General features: G+C 38.6%; 1 protein-coding gene across 1 annotated transcript; it reads right to left on the bottom strand.

Moving 5' to 3' along the window:
- Nucleotides 1-359: 359 nt before the first annotated feature.
- Nucleotides 360-19652, bottom strand: inpp5b (inositol polyphosphate-5-phosphatase B). Its single transcript, XM_070911545.1, has 23 exons — nt 19597-19652; nt 18506-18586; nt 18004-18101; nt 17816-17845; nt 17592-17702; nt 16093-16236; nt 12042-12132; nt 10631-10801; nt 8175-8276; nt 7763-7877; nt 6818-6934; nt 5482-5669; nt 5114-5225; nt 4903-5012; nt 4092-4227; nt 3748-3858; nt 3376-3541; nt 2792-3057; nt 2574-2660; nt 2071-2155; nt 1387-1514; nt 1157-1268; nt 360-669 (listed from the first exon to the last, which is right to left on the bottom strand). Exons 1-23 carry the CDS (start codon nt 19650-19652, stop codon nt 572-574), a joined length of 2715 nt encoding a protein of 904 aa, XP_070767646.1. The 3' UTR covers nt 360-571.
- Nucleotides 19653-21684: the final 2032 nt, after the last annotated feature.

Raw genomic sequence — 21684 nt, 5'->3', positions numbered from 1 at the left:
ATTAAACATCAGTCCTAATGGTAAATTAAAACATCAAACATTAGTCTTTCTAAATATGTAACTTTTTGTCTCTTTATAAGTCATTTGTTTTTAAGTAAACTGAATGTAGGGAAGGATATTCTCTATGTCACATACACACACACATTATGAGAAAACTGAACACATTCATTTAGTGTTAATTTCTTTGCTTGTGATTGGCAACTGATTTAAAAACCACCAGTGACACACACCTCGTTTCCAACAGATTTATATATAAAAACAATTTTCTGTTGAGATCAGAAACATTAAAATACATTTTTTTTAAATAAAATATACATACATTAAAAATTGTTAGGTCTCTACAGACACTCAACGGTATACAATAAACTGTGCATCAACAGATCACAAACATTGCTTTGAAACAAACTAAAAGAGCTGTCACTTATAGTAATTATACTATATATCTATGCAAAGAGCCATCTAATAATATAAGAAATCATTAGTTTATTTCAAATACTGGACTGTACATTTTTTTAGTGTTCAGCTTCAGCATGAAGGACAAGAGGAACAAATCCTCTATCTAGGAGGAGCCTTAGGTCAGGAAATGCTGAAAGAACTCCTGAGTCTTCCGCTTTTCTGCAAGATCCTGCTTCATGGGTGACTTCAGGAGCAGGGAGGCAAAAATGGTGGCTATGCAGAAAGAAAATAAATGATTCATATTGCATAGTATAACAAAGGGTTCCTTTTCTTAGTTGCAATGTTGTACTATCCTAATTACCATTTTTTGCATGTTTCAACAAATGTAAAAGAGAAGATGAGAAGAAATTTAATTTAACGAATGATATATGAATGAATAAATGCTTAACATATTTAGATGTTACTACAGTTCCTTTTGTTGCCTTTATTTATACAGGGTAGGTTGGATAAGCATACATTCTCTTCAATAGAAACTGCTTGTTTTACACTCAGTATTAAAGAAATTTAAGTGCATACTGTCCTTGAGTCACAAACATAACAGAATAATAAACAGGATTGTCTTTCATTTTCACTTTCCATTGCTTTATTCAGTTTCTCTTCACTTACTCAACATGCTGACTAAAGCACAAAGCAACAGCTAATAATAATAACACATTCACGAATGAAAGAGACTGAAGTGCAACCTGCTTCCTTTTCTTACCCAAGATGTTGACATCTAATCGATTGCTAGCAGAATTCTTCAACAGCTCACGGAGAAAGGCAGCTAAATAGTTGAACACATTTTGATGGCACTGAGGTAGCATGGAAATAATCTGAAGACAAAAGAAATGAACATTATATCAAAAAAGCCAGAGATCAACTTTTACAATTTCACACATCTCGGAATAGATTAATGGTGATCAGCAATTAACTGCGGCCTGTATCACTCACTTTCTCACACTGACTGGCATTGGAGCAGCTTTCTAGGCACTGCTGGTAAAAGGAGAAGGGAACCACAGGCTCTGGGAGGGCATCTAGGAAGAGAAGCAAGGCCTCTGCTACTGAGTGGTTACTGCCCGCTGCAGGTCAATACAGAGTCAAGGACATAATTCTTTAACAGACTTTGCATGTTTAGAAATGTAGTAGGTGCAAAATGAGAATCAAACACACAATTACATCCCAGGATTCATTCAAGTTAACAATCAGACAGATTAGACAGAAATACATGTTTGTTGCATTCCCTCAGTATTTTAGCATATTGTATCTGAAATTAAACAATGACTATCACGGCAAAGTGCTGACTTTCAGCTTTAATTTGACAGTGTTTATAGCCACATCAATTGAACAGTGTAGCAAATGTACCTGTGTCTTTCTCCTGCTGGGGGTTACATCTAAAAAGGGCTGATTGGGTATTAAAGGGTGATGATTCCTACAGTGCTCGTCCAATATGGATGTGAACACTAAAAGAGCCTTCAAGTTGAAAGTCAGCTTTGTGACCTCAATAATTGTTTCCTTTCAAACAATGCCAAAACAACAAAAATGACGTATGGACTACACCATGTTACTTTTTCAAATATTCTACAAAAATAATATTTTTTTTCTACCGATGGTTATGACAATAGTTTTGAAGGATACGGAGAGAATCCAGCATGCCAGTGTCAAGGCAATCCCTTATTTCTGCAAATTCACTCCGAAGCCCAGGTTGCTGAAATATGTCTTCCTGCAGATAGACGAAGTAAATATGAAATATTAGTGTCCTTAAAAAGCACATTTATTGAGCCAAGGAGCTAAATTACAAACATGTTCACTTGGGCTGCAGAAAATTCTATCATGATTTGAGGAGTAGTGGAGCTGCAATGGACTTTGATTTAATTAAAATTAAAAGCACAAACCTGTGTTTAAACTACCTGAATCAAGGCTTTTAAGATGAGTTCCCTTCATCAAACTATTTTTCTCAGTTCTCATGGCATGCAGCAACTTCTATTTATTTGTCCTCATAAAAAAAGACACAAAGGGCTTGGAAGGAGGCCAGAATTAGATAATTAACTTTAAGGATACAAACCTGCAAATGAGAAAAAAAGCTTTATTTGATTTTATTATAGCACCAAAATAGAAGCTTCAGCAACACATTTTCTGACCTGTTTGATTGCATTGCGGAACAAGTGATCCACCATCATCCAGAGTTCTTTAGGAATGTCTAGAGGCTTTTCAGTCTTTGCTGCATTCTCATCTCCAGACTTCTCCGCCTGATGTTGAGAACAAACAGAGCAAAGAGAAGCAGCTTAGTCAAAATGGACTCTGCGTTAAAAAACTACCATGCTGTGGCCTATGAGACATAGAGGTATTTCAAGGACACTGTCCCTGTTCTGCACATGGGAGCACTAACCAGTTCACGGAGGATCTCTTGTGGCATGTCCTGGATGGGCTCCCTCAGCTGACACAATGAATGGATGGAGGTGCCATAGCAGCTGGGCAGGTAGTTTCCTGTCACAGAGATGAAGTAGTCCTTGCCGCGCTCCAGGTGGAGCACCAGGATTTCTTCGATCTGCTCCTTGCCCGAGTTAAGTTCAGGCGCTGTTGAGCGGTTTACAAAAACCTCAAGCTCAATGTCCACAGAATCACCTAGATGTCAAGAGAGAAGCACAGACTAACTAAAGGGGTGGCTGAACTTTCATAATTCATGCCTCCTGCCCCAGTGACCTGTTATGTTGTGCAAGGGTCACTACAAGCACTTACTGAGGATTTGTAAAGCACCAAGACATCCCTGATCTACTTTGATCTTGTAAAACAGGAAGCCTGCCATTATAAGTCAAAGACATCTGGCCTCATAGCTCAAGGTGTACTTTACAATTTCTAAAACCTAAAGGCAAGACAATGATGTTTTATTAAAATGTAAATCTGGGACTCCTGGATGAAACTTTGACTGTATGTGCTACTCACCCTGAGCGATAAAGCCTTTGGGGGGGTTGGCTGTGAGCCAGGGCTTGCAGTACGTGGGCTCATTCGGCTTCTGGATAAACTCAAACTGACACGGGACCTGCCCGTCATTGATGAGACGCAACGTCTCTGCCTGGTGCTGCATGAATTTCACGTCCTTAAAGTGGAACTGAAAGAGGAGGGGAGGATTCATGAGCCAAGATGGAAATATTCTACCCTATTTCATGTAAATGTATCCTTTAAATGTGAGCATTAGGCTCACAGCCCAACATCTATACATAGCTTCATTAGTGCTGGTTTACTTAATGAATTCATCAAAGGAACATCATTTATTGTACAATGTGCATCAGAGAGGTATTAGAGCTCTCACTTTACCTCTCGCTTGGCCAAGGTTACAGACGGAATACACTCATTCTCCATTTTGTCTATATTGCGTACAATCTCTTCAAAGGTCTTCTTATAGGCCTCAGCATTTACTCTCTTGATCTGTAGGAGACAATGCAGCATAAACATCTGTGTTACATAACCCTTAAATAGTACAGCAAAATATATGTGACGTGAGCCTGTTAACTGAAGTGAGCATCATCATCTCTTCTCCCCTTCCCTACTTTTCAAAAGTATGTATTGAGATTCAGAAGGAGGACCACTGCATCTTTTCCAAACAACATGAAACTAAATGAAAGAAATTCAAGAATCAGTTAGAATGCTGAATCATTTACCCCAGTGACAAGCAATGAACTGACTGGTTTGTGGTCACTGGTCTTCAGAGCCATGTGACTCTGATAATGCTGTTGCTTGATGTTCTTCCCTCTCCACAGGATACGGTCACACCACGCAGGCACGCGGCATTTTTCACTAAATGCAGAAGAAAGAACAGATGTTCATTACATCTTTTACTATAAAAAGGATAAAAATGCATAAGGCCTGTGATTTATGGCCACATTAACTGTGAGTGTGTTTATTGATAATGTTAATTAACAGCAGGAAACTGATTTATTAAGGCCAGCAGAGCAAATTAAAGTTTGTTGTAGTTGTTGTAGTTTGATTCGGTGTAAGAAATCCCTTCACATGTTTACCAGGTGAAACATGTAAAGCAAGCTGTGTTAACACTGCTGCAGAGCAGAGACTAATAAATGGATGAACATGTCCCCTTTGCATCATATTTGCATTACATTAAAATACCAGTTTTCCTCCCTGAACATCATATTTCTATCATAATGCAACGTTGATGTACACATGTGGCTATCTTTTCATGAATGGAGAGATGTTTGTTTGTAGACTAAAAAGCTTCCATACACATTGAACAATGAAGGAGAATGTGTCGAAAAAGTGTCGAAACAATAAAACATTTCTGCGATGAGTTGAATTGCTCTGTGGGTGTGGCAAAACAATGCAATAACAACATGAGTAGTTCGTTGTTGGAGTACTTCACATTTCTTTTTACAATTATCCTTACTTTCAACGATGAACATAATCGTATGATTGAAGAATGATCTCCTTACTAAAAATGTTCCATTCTGCTATCATTACCTTGTATCCCACTTGTCAGAGCCAGTGTCATATTTGTAGGTGGGCTGGAAATCAATCTCTCCCTCCACAAAGCCAACAAACACAGCCTCCTCATCGATCTGCCTCTTGAGCTGAGGACCACATACAGCTGGTAAGTATTATCACTCATAAACACGAATGATGAGAAAAGACTATTTAAATAGCATTAAGAAGAGACCATCATTGATATTACCTGATCATAATTGTGCAGTGTTTCAAAGTCCTTCTTGCTGATTAGCTCCTTCACGTTGTCGACGTCCAGGTCACTGATCCTGTAGTTGAGATCCCCAATCCATAAAATCACACTGGTGAAGGAAGCGCAGAGAAACGGAGAAAGAAACATGAAGATGACTTGAATATGGATCAAATATTGCCACAGAAAGAATTTGCAATATTTCATTCTTAGCTACAACATGATGTACTCCTCCTAAAAATAAATCTGAACATATCTGGATTTAAAGCAAAAAATGGCAAATAGCTGTTTTCCATATCAAATTGTTAGAGTGAAGCTACTCAATACATACTGTATGATGTAACTATAATATATAATTGGTTTCATACTCATGCTTCATGATAGTGAGTGGAGGCTGGGTAGGGTCAAACTGGCGAAACTGCAGACGACCGCATATGTCCTTGTAGTCTTGATTACGTCTCTCGTATTCTTCAATGTGGGCAGCTAGGTGAGAGTTGACCACGCAGATGTCAGAGTTGTGGAAGCGAAAACGGATTGCCACAGCACCCTTGTTTCCCTGCAAATCAATGAGTGATTGAAAAAGAAAGAGAGAGAGAAAAATTCAGTCAGAATAATGCAAGCAACACAACTAAAAGAACCTACAAAAACATTGTTTTAGCTAGTATGCAGTTATATATGCTCCTTTGCTTGACAGTAATCCGGTATTATGAAAACAGTTTGATACTTGGCATGTTTCATATAGTTCTTGGTGCAGATCATAAACCAGTCTCTCATTACAGCAGGAAAGGATGAAGCAACCTTACAAAAGGTCCCCACTGGTCACCAACCATCTGCTCTACACTGCAGGGACTGCAAGTAAGCACGGCCACATACGAGACCAGAATAACCTATTCTGTACCAGTGCATGAGGAGTGAAGTTGGAGCTGCTGGATGTAGCACTGAAAGAGCTCTAAAGTGAAGTCCAGCCCAAAGGAGGAACAAGACAAGGCTTTGAATTTTCATCATCACAACAAAACCTAATAATAATAACATTGCCTTATCTATTGCTTTTTACCAGCAGCTTTTATGTCGATGAAACGACGCTGTCATTGTAGGAGCCCTTCGTTCATTTGCTGTGATAACCTAATGTTCAAAGCTACTGTTGATACTAACTTCTTGTTAGTGTGTCATAATTAATGTACTTAAATATGATGGAAATGGAAGCCAAAGACAATGCCAGTGACGTTACCAAAAGCCAATAAAAAAAAAAATAAATAAAAATAAAAATGTATCTAAAAATTGATTTAGACATCTTTGCCACCTGAAGCCTGGAAGTCTGTTTGAAACTCAAACGCAAGGATGAAATACATTTTATTACATCTCTGACAAAGCAAGATAAATGACAGTGAATCAGAAATCAGATGTTATTTGTTACGAACAACAGTAACTGGAGTGAAAAATAAACATCACAGGAGGGAAGTAGTTTAACATTTTGGGTTTGGTGCGTAAGCAAAAAGAGGAAAAAGATGGAGATGAGTGACACCTTCTCCCATATGTACCTGCCATGTGGAAATACAAAGGGCAGCTTGCTTGAAGCATGGGCTCTAATCACAGCTGCTCTCAACAGCTCAGTGCTGTTTAGAACGTAATATCTTTACACAACACCTGTAAATCTACATGAGGACCAGTGCATGAAAGAATAAGACCTGTAGAATCAGTCCTTACCATCCTTCCCATGATGCCAGTGCCCACAGTCTCAGCCTCCACATCAGAGATGAACTCTGCATGCTCCGTCTTCACATAGAAGATCAGCATGATGCCCACCAGACGTACCAACTTCACCTGTAGCAGAACATGAGTGGATTTACAAATGTCATTTCATACAGGAAAGGGAAAATATACACAACAATTCACAGAGTAATGCAGCATGCACATTTGCTGGATATTTAATAGGTAGTCAGTGGACTTCAAGTGACCCTGTAGCCACATGAAGCAGGCTCAAACGTGCCTTAATGTTTAATGGTTTTCCTGCTTATATCAGCATTTTTTTTCAACCAGAACTGCTATGAAAAATAATTTATAGCTATGTTTATAGTTGAGTGCTTAGTAAGGGCATTGACAGTGGATAAAGAAATGACAATGGTCATTATACTGGCTCCGTGACTTACAGACATCCTGTAAACCCTAAGATGACAAGAAGAAAACAGCCCAGCCAAGAAAAGAGGAAGCCAGTAAGCTAGAGTCAGCACGCTGAGAGGGGGAAGTAAATGAAAGCGAATAAGCGGAAACCAGAGAGAAAGACCAAGAATATAAAGCCTGACTAAGCTCATCAAATAAGCAGGGATATCATATCTTTTCCTTAGGGTTATCCTGTGTAATAATCCATGTAATGTGATGGTATAGTGTTATATAGACAATTACTATGGTCACAGGCAGAAATTATATGAGATATCTGCCATTTTCTGTAACACAATTCACTTCAAAACACAATAAAGGTGGTTGAAAAAAAACAAACTGTCTCCATGCAAAAAAGAGCTACACAAGCTCCACAGACAGAATATAATGGGCTGTGCAGTAACATTCACATGTCCAGTCCAAATATTAACTAGTGGTTAAGGACAATATTAAAACTAGGTCAAGATTAAAGGGAAAAAAAAAAGACTTCCTTACTAAGGCATACTTGGCATCTGGATGCAAGGCCTCGGACACAGCCTTCGTCCACTCCAGCTCTTTGGGGGTGTCATTGAAGAAGAAAGCCTCTTTGCTGAGGTCAAGCTCCTGAAAACTATCAGGAAGGACAAAAGATAAAATTTACTGGAGAGTTTAATTCACATGTTTGAGCTTTACCCTGTACTTTCATGGTATTCTCATAACTTTTTCACTCAACACCAAAGTAGTAAACTGAAACGTAGGTGGGATTAGTGCACACACAGTGCTGAATCTGTGGGTGGGCATGTTCTCCTACTTCAACCAGGATCAATGGTTACATACACATTTCAGAGGTTTGAGGAGTATATGTCTATGTAATGGGATTAAGCGGAGAATTGCAAGGCCATTCTCCAGCAGGGTGAATGTGACTTACCCCACGCAGTACATGTCAGGAGGGTTGAGAGTACAGCTCAGCCAGGGACGGAGGCTTTCCTTTGGTGTCTGTCCATTCACATTGTAAGTGCCGAGAAAAAAACTGAAACAGAACAGGGAGAGGTGAGAAGTGGGCACAAAGGAGAGGAATATAGTGCCACAGTTTGTTTGAACTATTTTCAGTTTATCCTGCTGTGAGGGTCTCCAGCAAAAACATGTCTTTTCTATATTTCCAATACACATCAGGGGAGACTAAAATAGTGAAACAATGACCTCAATCTATATTAAGGTGATGCCTTGCTGCTTTACTGGAGTACTCACTAGCTCATGTCTTGAAATGTTATTTTATGTAGGTTGAATGAGCACAACTGCTCTTTTTCAGCAATGTTACTATTTGTTAAAGGGGCCAGTATACTCTGTCAGAACTGCTTGTCGGATGGTCGAAAAGGAGGAAGTGTATACAGTGCAGAGACAGAAGAGAATAAAAACAGTCTTATCTGTTGACCACTGAGCAGCCCCACTGGAACTTAAGTGCCTTGTTGAACGGAAAATCAAGGTAAGAGGGCCAAACCCTTGTCATTCAGAATAAATCTCAGTCGGGGTACTGAGACGCATTCTGCAGGTCCAGATTGAAAATCAGCTTCCTTCCATTCAATAGCCCTCTTCTCTGACCTTCAGGCAGCAGCTGCTGCACAGGAGCAGCACAGAGCTCTTTATTTTGTGCTGACTGCCATCGCACTGTACAGCACTTTCTGCCCTAATGGCCCCACCCTAAGCTAACTAGAAAGATGCTGAAGCTGTGTTTATACAAAAATCTTGGACTGCTGCTTCCCTGAGCTTTTTCCCTAATCTGCACGTCAGCATGGATATTCAGTCCATTCTCAGCAGTACTGTAATATGAGATTCAAGCAGGCAATGCACATGTGTCCCAGAACAATGTAACCTTTTATGCATATCTGCTGTTTCTGACAAAAGTCTCTATTCAAGCTTATAAATCAATCAGCACATTCAGGGTCATGCAGGAACAGGAGCCTCCCCAGCATGTTTTGAGCAAAAGATAGGGAAACACATTAGAGAAGTTGCGAGTCAGTCACATACCCAATAAAAACACATTCAGACTCACTCCTAATGAGTTCCCAATTAACCTGAGCACCATGGGAAACCTGTACCAACACGCAAATGAGAATGAACTATAACACGGGACCTTTTGGTGTCAGGAAACAGCACCATCCACTGAGCCAACATGCTGCTAATGCCACATATAGTGCTTCTTGATATTCCTATAGTTTTTCACCTTTACACTAAACAGCATTAATATTTTTAGCATGTTAGATAATTTCTCTATTAATTTCTTTGTATCACAGCTGCTATCTGTATCTACTTCACCTGTTCATATACTACCTCACTATTTATTCTTAAATGTTTAAGTGCAATAGATATATAGTCATACACTTCAGTGCAACACATACATACATATACATTGTTATTGTATATATATATTTTTTTCTTACCTCATTGTTCACTTAAATACTGTAAATGTGTATATTTTTATTTTCTATTTCGTATTTTTATACTTGTACATACTTTTAGTTCTAAATTATGCTGCTTTACTCTTGAATGGGAGCATATTAAAGACACAGATCTACCAGCAGGAGGCACTGTGGTTAATAGCCAAACCATAATGCTGATTTCAGCAAACGCTTATTTTTCAACCATCTGATAAAAAAAAAAAAAAAAAAACCTTGATAAAAATGTCTAGGCCTGTACAGGTTCATTCATGAGATGAGAGCTAATGAACTAGGCTGGTGGATTTCTCGACAGTTCTGCTTAATTTAGCAAAGAGCTAAGTACACAGAAATACAAACCCACAGATGTTGACTCATTCTTTTTACATAACACTTCTAGTTTCCAAACTGAGCTCACAGTTACACTGGGGGCTCACTCTGTTCCTGCACAAACTGTCTTTTAGAAACTATTTTGGATTCTTAACTGGTCAGCAGAGTACAGCTCAACATAACTGTATAGTGTGAAAATAAAATTCAAAACATTAAGAGTTTTAGTAACAGTTTTCCACATTGAGTTAGGAAACAAATCATTAGAGTTTTGGTATCGTAATATTGTGGTATAGGTGAAATGCTGCATTCCAAATGCTCCAATAAATTAAGCTATACAACTTTCTTAACAGTTTGAGGCTGAGCAAAATGAACTGCGAAAGACATTATAACACTCCTCTAGATTAGATTAAATAGTATATGAAAGTACCTATAGCCCCACCCAAAGTATCAACACATTACTGATAGCAAGGAAGTCAAAAATGTTAGATTTTCTATGATGATAGTGGCGAGATATTGGATTGTATCAAGATCACCTAGTTCTACGTTCATGTGCCTGCACTACACATGAACATTTTTAAAACAGATTCAAAACTGACACAACAAGCAGTTAAGAGTAAAATACCTGAAGTCCGTCAGGTAAGTGTAAAGGTCCTCATTCTTCAGCAGCTCACACCTGATAAGGTTGTCACGCAGGCCGAACTGCGGCATGGCCAGTATCTGAGCTTTGTTAGACGGGGTGTGGCTGGAGGAGCGCACCAGGTCATCCCGGTCCTCTCGACTGGAGTTGCCCTGACTGAACACCAGGAGAGAAGAAATAACAGTTAGGCGTGGGGGTGAGTGGAGGCAGACCAAGATAGAAACTGGGTCATTTTGTCATGCTGGTGGGATTTCAGAGGGAACAACTTATCCTAAACTGTGCGTTTGGTTTAGATTTTTCTATTCAAGTACCTATGTACAGTTGCCTGTTCATATTCAGGATACTCAGGCCTAACTGCATCAAACCATACCTCTCTTAAAAGCTAAATTTAAAACTATGGTATAACAGAGACATTGCACTCTGCTCCAGACTAACAGCCTAATGTACAGTAGATCATCACAGTGACAACAGGAACCCAGGCTATGCAATGAAGCTCTATTTCCATGCCGTCAATATGGAATGAGGCTGAGGTGAGAGGAAGAAATGTAATATGCCTGGACCCTGTAATCTTCCAGGAATATGCTGTAACTAAACTCCATCTTAGAGTAGGTATAGGCTTCATTCCAAGAGTGGCAGCAGTGGATTCCAGGTTCAACAACAGAACAAATTTGCATTTTAAACCTGAACAACTTCAAATAAATTAAACACTCATTACCAAGCTGCTGCCAGGCACGTACACAGTATCTGCTGTAACACTGGTGGAGGAAAGTAGTCAGATCACTATAATTTTTTATTCAATGCACTCTTCAACCCTTTACACACTAACTACATAGTATATGTTTTAGGCTTTACTCAGCATAATCTTCAAAATAGCTTCTTTAACACTTTTGATTGTGTGATACCGAAAAGGTTCCCAGATAAGTTTTTGACCCCTTGTAGCACTACGGAGCAATGTTTTTGTCAGTACGTCCTTGTTTTGTTTGTTCTCCTGCACCGCACAAGCAAGCACGAGCATACACAGTCCTGTCAATGGCTTCACACTGTTCCACTGATCTACAGGTGGCGGTACCACACCAAGAAATGCAGCAATGCACCAACAGGCAGGAAAGAAGAAGACCGTAAACATTGATATAAACAAGGCAGGTTTCAACATAATATACTTTTTTAATTAACTTTGCACGTGTTATGAGGAACATGTTTGATACATACAACACATTTTAGTGAGAAACACTAAACAGAAACTTTGTTTACAAGAAAACTCTGCAGGGCACCTTAAAGTAACAGTACTTCCACTTTACCAGTAGAATATTCGAAGACTCTTTCTACCACTATGTAAAAAGACAAAGTCGTAGAAAGAGTTTTGGTTTGGAGAGCTCCCACATAAAAATGACCTTACCTCTCTAGGCTGGAATATGGCCTGGACTTCTGTGTGCCACTGTTAGAACCTTTCTCCCTTTCTAAAGTTCCCTTTTTGTCGGATGATTTCTCTGTTCATGAAGAGCAGGAGAGAAAAAGAAGATGAATAGTTAGATAGATGAAAAGTGTTTGTTTGGTTTACTCATTTACAATGATAAAACACAAGAGCATAAAAGTAAATGGCAGGATTATAGCACATTTCTGCCATGTCCAACCATAAATTAATATCTTATTTACATGTTGTCAGTTAAGACGATGTGTGACTGTGTCTTGCCGATTGCTGGGAGACCTTCCCATCAACATTATCTTAAATTGTGCCCTAGGTATTGACAGCCTGGGACGACTCTCTAATAAGAACGAACCCAGCCCTGAGCAAACTGCACATTTCAACCCTTTAATTACTGATATGGAGAATAAATTAAAGATAATTATGATTAAGAATAAAAACAAACACGCACAGTAACAAGCAAGTCAATCATAAAAAGTGCCAAGTCAGGGCTCAGTTGTTGTGGTCAATGGACTGAGGCCGTCTTTTTGCAGTTGGTTACAGTTATTGCATCTTAAGTAGTTGGATTTAATGGGCGGGTGTGAAGTATGAGACAGCATGGCCCTGTCTCCTGCAGCTTGGCAGGGAACACAGCTGGCTCCTCTGAAAGGGAAAGCCAGATTCTTTGAGCAGGAAATTAAACTCAAAGTTATAGCAGGCTACACTAAGAATGCACCTGACCAACAGCAATACTTAATGACCGAAAAGATTACATATATTCAACAAGAAAACATAATACGCTTCAATATTTGTACGTTTCTTTTTAATAACGTGACCTCTACTTGGCAAACTGCAAAGCAATTCATGATGCATTTGTTTTGTCATCTGTCTGTGTGCAGCATTCAACGCAAGAACCCTGTGGCTCAAACACAACATTAACTGACTGGACATGGATATTATCAGTACTGCTACTAATAATATTACACAATGGTTATTAAAACAAGGTCATAAAGGTGAGGAAGTAAAATAGAGGTGGTAGAGAGGTAATAAACCTGTGAAATAAAATGGATTGGGGAAACAAAATCTATTCAAACAATCCAAATTTAGTTTAGCACAATTGTTACAAAGGTATGATTTTTGTCACAGCTATGTCTAACAGCACCACAGTCTGAGTCAGTTATAACAAAAAAAATGATATTGCTCTTATCATTATTAGCAAAGTTGGTATTGGATTATTTTTTGCTGTATCTGTGTTTTACAAAGGAAATGTTCTCATCACTCCAACTATACTATTACTATAAGCACTATTTTAAAAGATTCCCAACAGGAAAATAAAAAGAATTTGGCCCTTTGTTTGACTGAGAAAACTGCCAGCAAACTGTGAAATGCTTTTTAAGTGTGTATGGAAATGCTACATTTGAGAAGGGGAAAATCTCCTTGCATACACCCACACGTAACTGTTAAACTGACTCAAGAGTTTCCCAAGTTAACTGCTGCTAATATGCTGATTGATAAACCATAATGTATTAGAGATAAAATATAAGACTATACAAGAGTCCTACTAATGTTCTCAGTGAACTACACTGTAAAGTAAAATGTAGAATGGTAATGAAATAATTAACATTGTACAGTATACTACGGAGAGAGTGAACTTGCAAAACAAGAATTAAAACAAATCTTGAGGCTTGATTTAAATGCACAAATGGTAGGCAAGTCAACAAAATGTTAACATACATAGAGTCTCAGATCAATGATAAATGTAAATGCACTAGCTTGTGGTGTCATTAAATACACTATACTGACTGTGTGGCACATAGCTTTTTGGCATTGCGTTTTTCACCTTAAAGCTGCCTACTAAACTTTATACTTTTGTAATGTTCTTAATCACCCATTCAACACTTAGTTAACTCAACCTAACCAATACTGCACCTATTTTTTGCAACTGAATGAGGCCCTGACCCCATGAAGGTCCTGTGTGTGAGCAGCTCAGTTATTATATTACATGGCATATTTAACATTCCTGCACATGCTTTAGTATTCTTACCCAGCTAATGAGCTTAACTAAACTTTCAACCACTGTGGGAGTTGCATGAAGTCTGACTAACTGCAATTTCACACTCCTACGCCTCACTATCTGCGGTTGATCATAGATGTCAAGTTGTTCTAACAGGTCACACGATCAAAACAGTCATCATAGCTTTTTAACTGCAGCTGCACAAAGTTCAACATTGCACAATTTCTCGTCATGATCTAAAATTACAGGTAATAAATGGCAGAGGAAGCATTTTAGTGCTCTCGTTTTATTCTCAACTGTACACCTACATATGCAAATGCAAAAAAAATCTGTTCCGGTTGCCTTAATAAAACACTTATACACTATAATTTGGCGAGAGGCTTTTCTCACAGCTGAAGACAAAACAGACAGTCGGCACCTTTCTCTCGTCGAGAGGCGGTCCGAAGAAAGTTTACAGACAACTGATTTAGTTCAAGCTAACAGGCTAAGTTAGCTAAGAGGATGAGCCACAAGTGAAAGTCTGTTTGGGAATAGCCAGAGAACAAAACAGCAAACTGCAAAAACAGTGTCTCGATGAATTACACAATTTCTGTGTTACTAAAACACAATATTGCAACACCAACCACAACAGGTGTGTCATTTTCTGTCACATAGCGACCACTAACATCATGGACATTATTTAGCTAACGTTAGCCGTTGCTAGTGTAACTTATCAACTGTCTACGTGGGATAACATTCACAGTAGCATGATATTGAGGCAGCAGCAGATAACATTAATAATACAGCTAGGAGTTCAAACTAATCATTATTCCGCCTGATGAATACTGGCCCTCCAGCTAATCTGGCAAAAGTTAGCTTCTTTGAAATCCGAACTACTAACGTTACTACCACTCGCTAGCATTAGCTATGAAGCTAGCTAATTAGTGCAGGCGGAATGCTACTGATTGATGCAATGGCATTTCTTTTCACCACCTCAAACATCGACAAATGAAGGAAGGAATTTTTCATACCAGAGTCTCTCATCACCCTAGACATCTCCCTGCACCGCCCCGACGCATTCTGTGTAAAAGAGGAACGTCCAGCCTGTGTTTGACCTGCCCATGCTAATGTTGTAGTAGGAGGAGGAGGAGTTTACCTTCTCCTGCTGCAGAGACAGGAGGAGGCTAGACAAACACAAATGTACTATGTAGAAAATGCAACCGGAAAAGGATTCACTACATCAGTGTTACATCGGGAAGTTATAATGAAAAATGTGGTATGATTTGTATATGTCATGCATGTCATAAACAGCATGGCTCTAATCTAGCATGCAAAAACATAATGTTGCATGAAATCTGTATGAAATGAAAATGAAGGCAAATTACTCATAGGCTACTTGTATGTTTACATACAAAGCATACAAATTGTACATTTCACAGCATGTCTCTCAGAGAAGAATATGGAATCTGGCAAAAAATGTATATGTGGTTGCCTATTCTGTGTATATTGTTCAATTACTTTATAGGTAGAAGGTACTTTACTTTTAAAAACCCCTTAATTGTTTGGCTCCCTTAGATATTTTTCCCCTCAGTATCAGATCAGCTTAGTCTGTGCCACATTTTAAAAAGCTTTTATTAATAATGATCACATTCCATTTAGGTCTGCCATAGTCAATGTTATTAGTTACACCTGTGACTTTTCTACTATGACATGTCAAAATGAAAAAGGCCTGTTGTGTGACTGGTGTCCTTCCCCCTATGTGGCTCTCTGACGGTTATGAATAAATTTGGTATGCATATGCAGGTTGGGCCAATTGCATTCAAAGGAAGTGGTACTTGCAAAACTGGCCCATTTTATTTTGCAACCCTTTGATGTAGACTTTTATCTGTGAGGCTATCTATGCCACAAAAAAAAGAGCAAACACTTTAAGAGACAAAGAAGAGCATCTCATCCACTGCACTAATGCTGGTAGACCTATTCCAAACGAGCAAAGTTTGCTGGACATGAAGACACTGGTTATAAACTTCCATTAATAGAAATAAGACGGCAAACCTGTTTTCCGGTGCTGCTTGAGTTTGGTGAGTGTTGTGCCGAGGGGGGCAAGGGCCTGTTTGACAACTCCCTGGCCTCTGGTGGTTCTCTGGTACTTGTTGATCCATTCAAACTTGGGCACCTCCGTGGGAGACTTGCAAACATCTGAAGAAAGACAGAGAGAAAGAGCAAGGAGCATTAGAATTAGTTAGGATCATTGCAATATTATGTGAGTGAAGAATACAACAAGAGCCTGAACTGAACTTTGCATTTTCTGCTGATTTGCAAAGAAGCTAGAGCATCAGCAATGGTATGGCAATAGATTCAAGATATAAACAAGAACGCTTATTTATGGACTCCACTTGTGTTCAAGAAATAAAAGAGCGGCCATTTCAAAGCATTCTTAAGCAACAGCTGTCTACACAAACTGTACTCCTAGTTTGTAGGACCACCTTTACACTTTGTGCTTTACTGCTTTAAATGTGACTACAACTTATATGTGCTGCAGTGCATTAAAGAGATCTCACTTTTATCTGCTTACCTTTACCATTTCTCACACTCTTCTTTTTAACAGGTGCCAGGTCATTTAATCTTTCCATCACTGGTTTCCCTCACCTGGTTAAAAGCCTTTGTGGCTCATCTTAGAGTACCACAAAAAATCGAACACAACATATCAACTCCTCATCCGTGTTCACGTGGGGTTTCCACTGTGAAAAATAGCGAGCCAGTGGTGAAAGTGACACATCCCTAACAAAGCAGGGAGTCCGTTAAGTTAAAGCAGAAAGCAAAACGTAATCCAAGAGAAGTACTGAAGAGGAAGTCACACGTCCTTTTTAAACTGTAAACTCATCTTGTCCCTTTTGCAAACACTTGTGGTGAAAGAGACAGACTACACAGAACACACCCTCCAAACGCCACCCCTCCTTCTGTCTGTATCCCTCCCTTTTTTGTCAGCTATGCGTCATGTACACTGTGACTGACAGATGAAGTGACACCACCAGTTTGTACTTCTAAAACTTGTGTAAGTTGTGAACTGCAGCCATCAACAGTCTCACAAATGTATTTCTGTTTTTAAATGCATTGTCCAGTAAACTAGTGTCAGATTTTAAGAATAAAGGTATTTCAACCATTTCACGGTTTGCTAATGCCATAACCTTAAGGCAACTGAAGACTGGCTGAGCAGGTTTCCTCCAAACAGATAGTTCGAGCTGATTATTTGTGCTGCTTCACACATTGCCTCTTACTTTGCTCAGAAAAGAAACACTAAAGATAACTAAACTTAAATAAATAATTATTAGTATACAAAAGTGTAAAATAAGAGGTGAGGGTCCTTATTTGTGCTGCTGTACTGTTTGAATGAATAGTAGTTTCCACACGTTTCCAATACATTTTCAAAAGGCTTTTTTATGTTTCTTAAAATTTCCACAGGATTTTTCAAAGGCTGTGATGTCAATAAAAGCAATGACAGCTGGATGTCATGTAAACAGATAACATAGGTATTTCTCTGAGGGCTGACCTACCACTCCACGCTCTGTTGACCTCACTGAGGAAGAGCCGCGACTGGGACCCAAAAGGAAGTCTGAGCTCTAACGCCTCGTCCTGGTAGCTTAATCTCACTCTGGTATCACCACCTAGAATCAGATGAAGAACACAGCAAAAATGCGATGTTCAGTTTCAACTGGTGAAATCCGTTATTATTATCTGCCATTATTATTGGGCTGTAATGGAAATGAGGGCAACTCACCCACAACCGCAAGTTCCTCTGGTGAGGAAACTAAAAAGAATGCAACATGAAAAATGTTTGAGGGCGCTTCAGAGAAATGACTGTTCGCTAGAAACAATACTTATCCTGAGAACACAGTGTTATCTGGCGCTCTCCTTTTCAATTGTCAGTCTGTTTGCAATGTAGTATAGCACATGAAAGCAGCTCACCCTCCACAACAGCAAACTCAAGGGAGATGGGTATGATGTCCTCCAGTGACACGTCATCAGCAGTAATGGCCATCCTTCGATGGGTATAAATAAAGATTCTACAAAACATTACAAGACAGACATTTTAATCACACAATTTAAAATTATTTTTAAATTAATTTAGTCAACAGTATTTTTATATCAGAGGGCACATGCAGGGGTGGACACACTAAAAATACACATGTTGTAAAATATAATGCAAGTCAATAAAATAGCCTTGCAGCTCTGCAGTAAATATTACTGCTTTCATATAATATATAATTTTGGTTACTGTGTCAGACAGGTTGATGCAACTCTGTGGTCATTTTTGAGGTCAGTTTGTGGTGTTGCCCTGGATTGCATAATGCTGTCACCCCCTCTCCTTACAAAATGATACTGTTAGCCTTTGAATACAAGCATATAGTTCAGTAATACACAGAAGCCATATTGTAGCTCATTTGTCTATATATCTATTAACACTCACGCATGTTCTTTTATAGACTCCACCAGTCCCAGCAGTCGGCTCTCTGTAATGTTATCAAAGAGGACATCACATTGGACAGCATGTTTACAGTTTAGTTAAGGATATAGTGGAAATGTGTTCACGTGTTCCTTCAGTGGCACCTTTAGTATTTCCCCAGGGAACATTACCTTCCTCTTAATTCAACAAATCTTTGTGGATACAATGTTTTTTTTGTTTCCTATAACAAGTGGCGTCATGTAACTAAGTAGATTTACTTAGATACTTGTCCTTGAGTATCTCCATTTTATACTAATCCCACAACATTTCACAGGGAAATACTGTACTTTTTACTCCACTACATTTATCCGACATCTGTAGTTACTTACAAAATGAATAATTTACATATTAACCATATCAGTTTATAAGATTTGATACATTTCTGTAGATTAAACTACTCAGCAGTATGTAAAATAGAAAAATAAGATTAGCTCCACCTTGAACACATGCGACATTAAAATGCTGCTTACATGTTTGATAAACTGTAATCAAATATTATATTAATAACATAACACTGACGTGCAATTCTGCTACATAAAAAGTACTTTTACTTTTGATACTTTAAGAACATTTTCCTGATAATACTTCTTTACTTTAGCTTTAGTAACATTATGAATGCAGGACTTTTACATGTCATGGAATGTTTTTTTGAGTTGGTATTGTTACTTTGACTTCACTGAAGGATCTATACATCTTCCATTATTGCCTATAACGAGAAGCTGGGGACACAAAGTTGCCATCTTGTGGATGAAAGGTCTTACTACAAACGTTGGATCATTTCCTTGGGAAGTCACACCCGACTTAAACCTACACTAGTGCTGAAAACAACGAGCACTGGAAATGCATTGCTTGGATTGATTTAAATCACAGCCTAAGGGATTCAGAGATGAATTTGTTCAGAGAGATGTCAACCATGTGGCAGAGCCTTAATGTTACAGGCCTCTCTCCGTGCTCTGGTATTCTTCAGCGGAGTCGTGTTAGTTCAAATTAGTTTGAAGCAGGTAATCCTTCATTTGAAGTACTGATAATCCATAAACCACGTCGCAAAGGATACTATGATGCAGTTTTCTTCCCTTTCCAAAGTTTCTTGAATTGCGACGGATTGATCCATAGTGAAGGCAGTGAGTTACTTGTTTGACAACTTCACACGCCTCCCACACGAAAATATCCGGAGGAGCTTCGAGCAGCGCAGTTATTTCTCCCTCAAGTGAAAGCCAGGTGTACAGGAGGAGGGGAGACGCTTCAGGAGCCCCGTGTAATCCGACATTATTCCCTTTCGATCCAGATGTTTTCTTCGTCCTCGCGCTGCTGGCCCGACCCAGTCTGCCACGCACTGATTCAGAATCCGTGACGTCACACATCTGGGCTGTCAATTTGGCTTGGATTAGGCCTCGAGCGAGTCGCCCAAGAGGATTATGTCCCACAATAGAGCCGTATCGCCACCTCTACAAAGTTATATCGAGGAGGTCTGATGAGCAGGTTGAAGTGGTCCTCTGTTGGAGGGGAACCCCACCTGTCATACGTTTATTCAGCTTAAATCATAGGGGTCGGTTGCATGGGTCCATTTTGTTGTGAACTTTTTTATTTGCAACAGACCAAAAATAGAGGAGCTGACCTCACATTGAGATATTTAAGGCTAGACCTAGCTTTGACCTAGTTTTGGCATCAACCTGGAGAACAAGGATCTCTACTGAGAATCACCATCGGCCTATGCACAGTGTAGCCCTACCGATACTGGACTTTTGAGGCAGAATCTGAAAACGATATTTGGGAGTCTGATAATAATATAGAAATACATAACCAACTTGACACAGACTTGTTTTTTTTGTGTAAAAATCACCTTGTCACTGCCCTGTGGTGGACAAACTATGTAATGTTGACACTTTTTAAATAATGGTGACACTTTCTAAATGACCTCTGTATTACAATTTCTTCTTACTCATTGGCTGACATATACACAGATAATGATATATCTGCAATAAGCTAATATTGACCGATTTATTGTCATGCAGGGAGAAATCCTTTCCTCACACTTGTTCTTACTGTACTGTAAGACCAGCAATTGTATTTGACTATGAGATCTGTTCACATCAGTGAACATTACCTCTGGTAGTGTTGGAAGAAGTATTCAGATCATCCTTTACTAAATGAAAGTGCTTATATGACAATATAAAAATACTCTGTTACAAGTAAAAGTCCTACATTCAAATTCTTTCTTAAGTAAAACTACAGAATTATTATCAAAATGTACCTAAAGTATCAGAAGTACCTGTGACGGATGTATTATTATATATGGCATCATTAGATTGTCAGTACTGATGCGTCAAGGCACAAGGTACTGATGGTACTGATAACAACTCATAGATATCTGAAATGTGACAAGGGGACACAGTTAGACTCTGCTTTTTAAGGGCTAACAAGCCAAAACATGTTGTGAACCACTGGTTAAATCAACAACAATGTATTGTATTTGATGAGCTTATGTTATGTTGTTTTTTATGTAAAATCATATTCTTAAAAGTAACCAGTAACTATAGCTATCAAATAAATGTAGTGGAGTTACCTTCTAAAATGTAGTATGTAATTGTGCTGATGTTTACTTCCTTACTTCACCACTTGATTAAATTCAATTCACACTTTGACTATCATGATAAAATATGACTTAATCAATCAAGAGATGTAGTTTATTAGATTCATTTAATTTTTAGGCAAAATCGTTATATATTTTATACAGTACACAAAACTAGAATAAACTTACCATTCTGATTTCATTTAACATTTACATGACACCATTATACCTTAAAATATATACTTTGTAAACCACACAGTATAGACATCCAACTCACGATACACGAAAATATTAGACCTTAAGTAGCCAAAAGTACTAAATTGCACATTTCATTATGATTGCATCTCAGAAATGCTTCAGCTAACCTTCACAACACCCTGTAATAACTCAACATTTGTGTTTCATAAAGTGCATATAGAGTCATAGCTGTGTCACTCTCACAATGGCTTGAAGAGATGGAAATCTAGGGAGAAGTTTTGGTAATAAAACATTTACAATGATGCTAACAGGAACGCTGTGTTTAGGCTCACTCACCCATTGAAACTTAAAATGTGTCTAAAATCACTTTAAAGTG

Source organism: Enoplosus armatus, chromosome 9 (genome assembly GCF_043641665.1).
Source record: "Enoplosus armatus isolate fEnoArm2 chromosome 9, fEnoArm2.hap1, whole genome shotgun sequence".
Lineage (NCBI taxonomy): Eukaryota > Metazoa > Chordata > Actinopteri > Centrarchiformes > Enoplosidae > Enoplosus > Enoplosus armatus.
This window is presented reverse-complemented; position numbering and strand designations above follow the sequence as displayed.

Excerpts from the sequence above, each read along its gene's own strand:
- inpp5b (XM_070911545.1), bottom strand. The coding sequence starts at position 19,652 with ATGGATCAATCCGTCGCAATTCAAGAAACTTTGGAAAGGGAAGAAAAC. Across the intron at positions 3,542-3,747 it reads TAACCTTGGCCAAGCGAGAG|TTCCACTTTAAGGACGTGAA; the intron begins GTAAAGTGAGAG and ends CTCCTCTTTCAG. Across the intron at positions 670-1,156 it reads ATTAGATGTCAACATCTTGG|CCACCATTTTTGCCTCCCTG; the intron begins GTAAGAAAAGGA and ends CTTTCTGCATAG.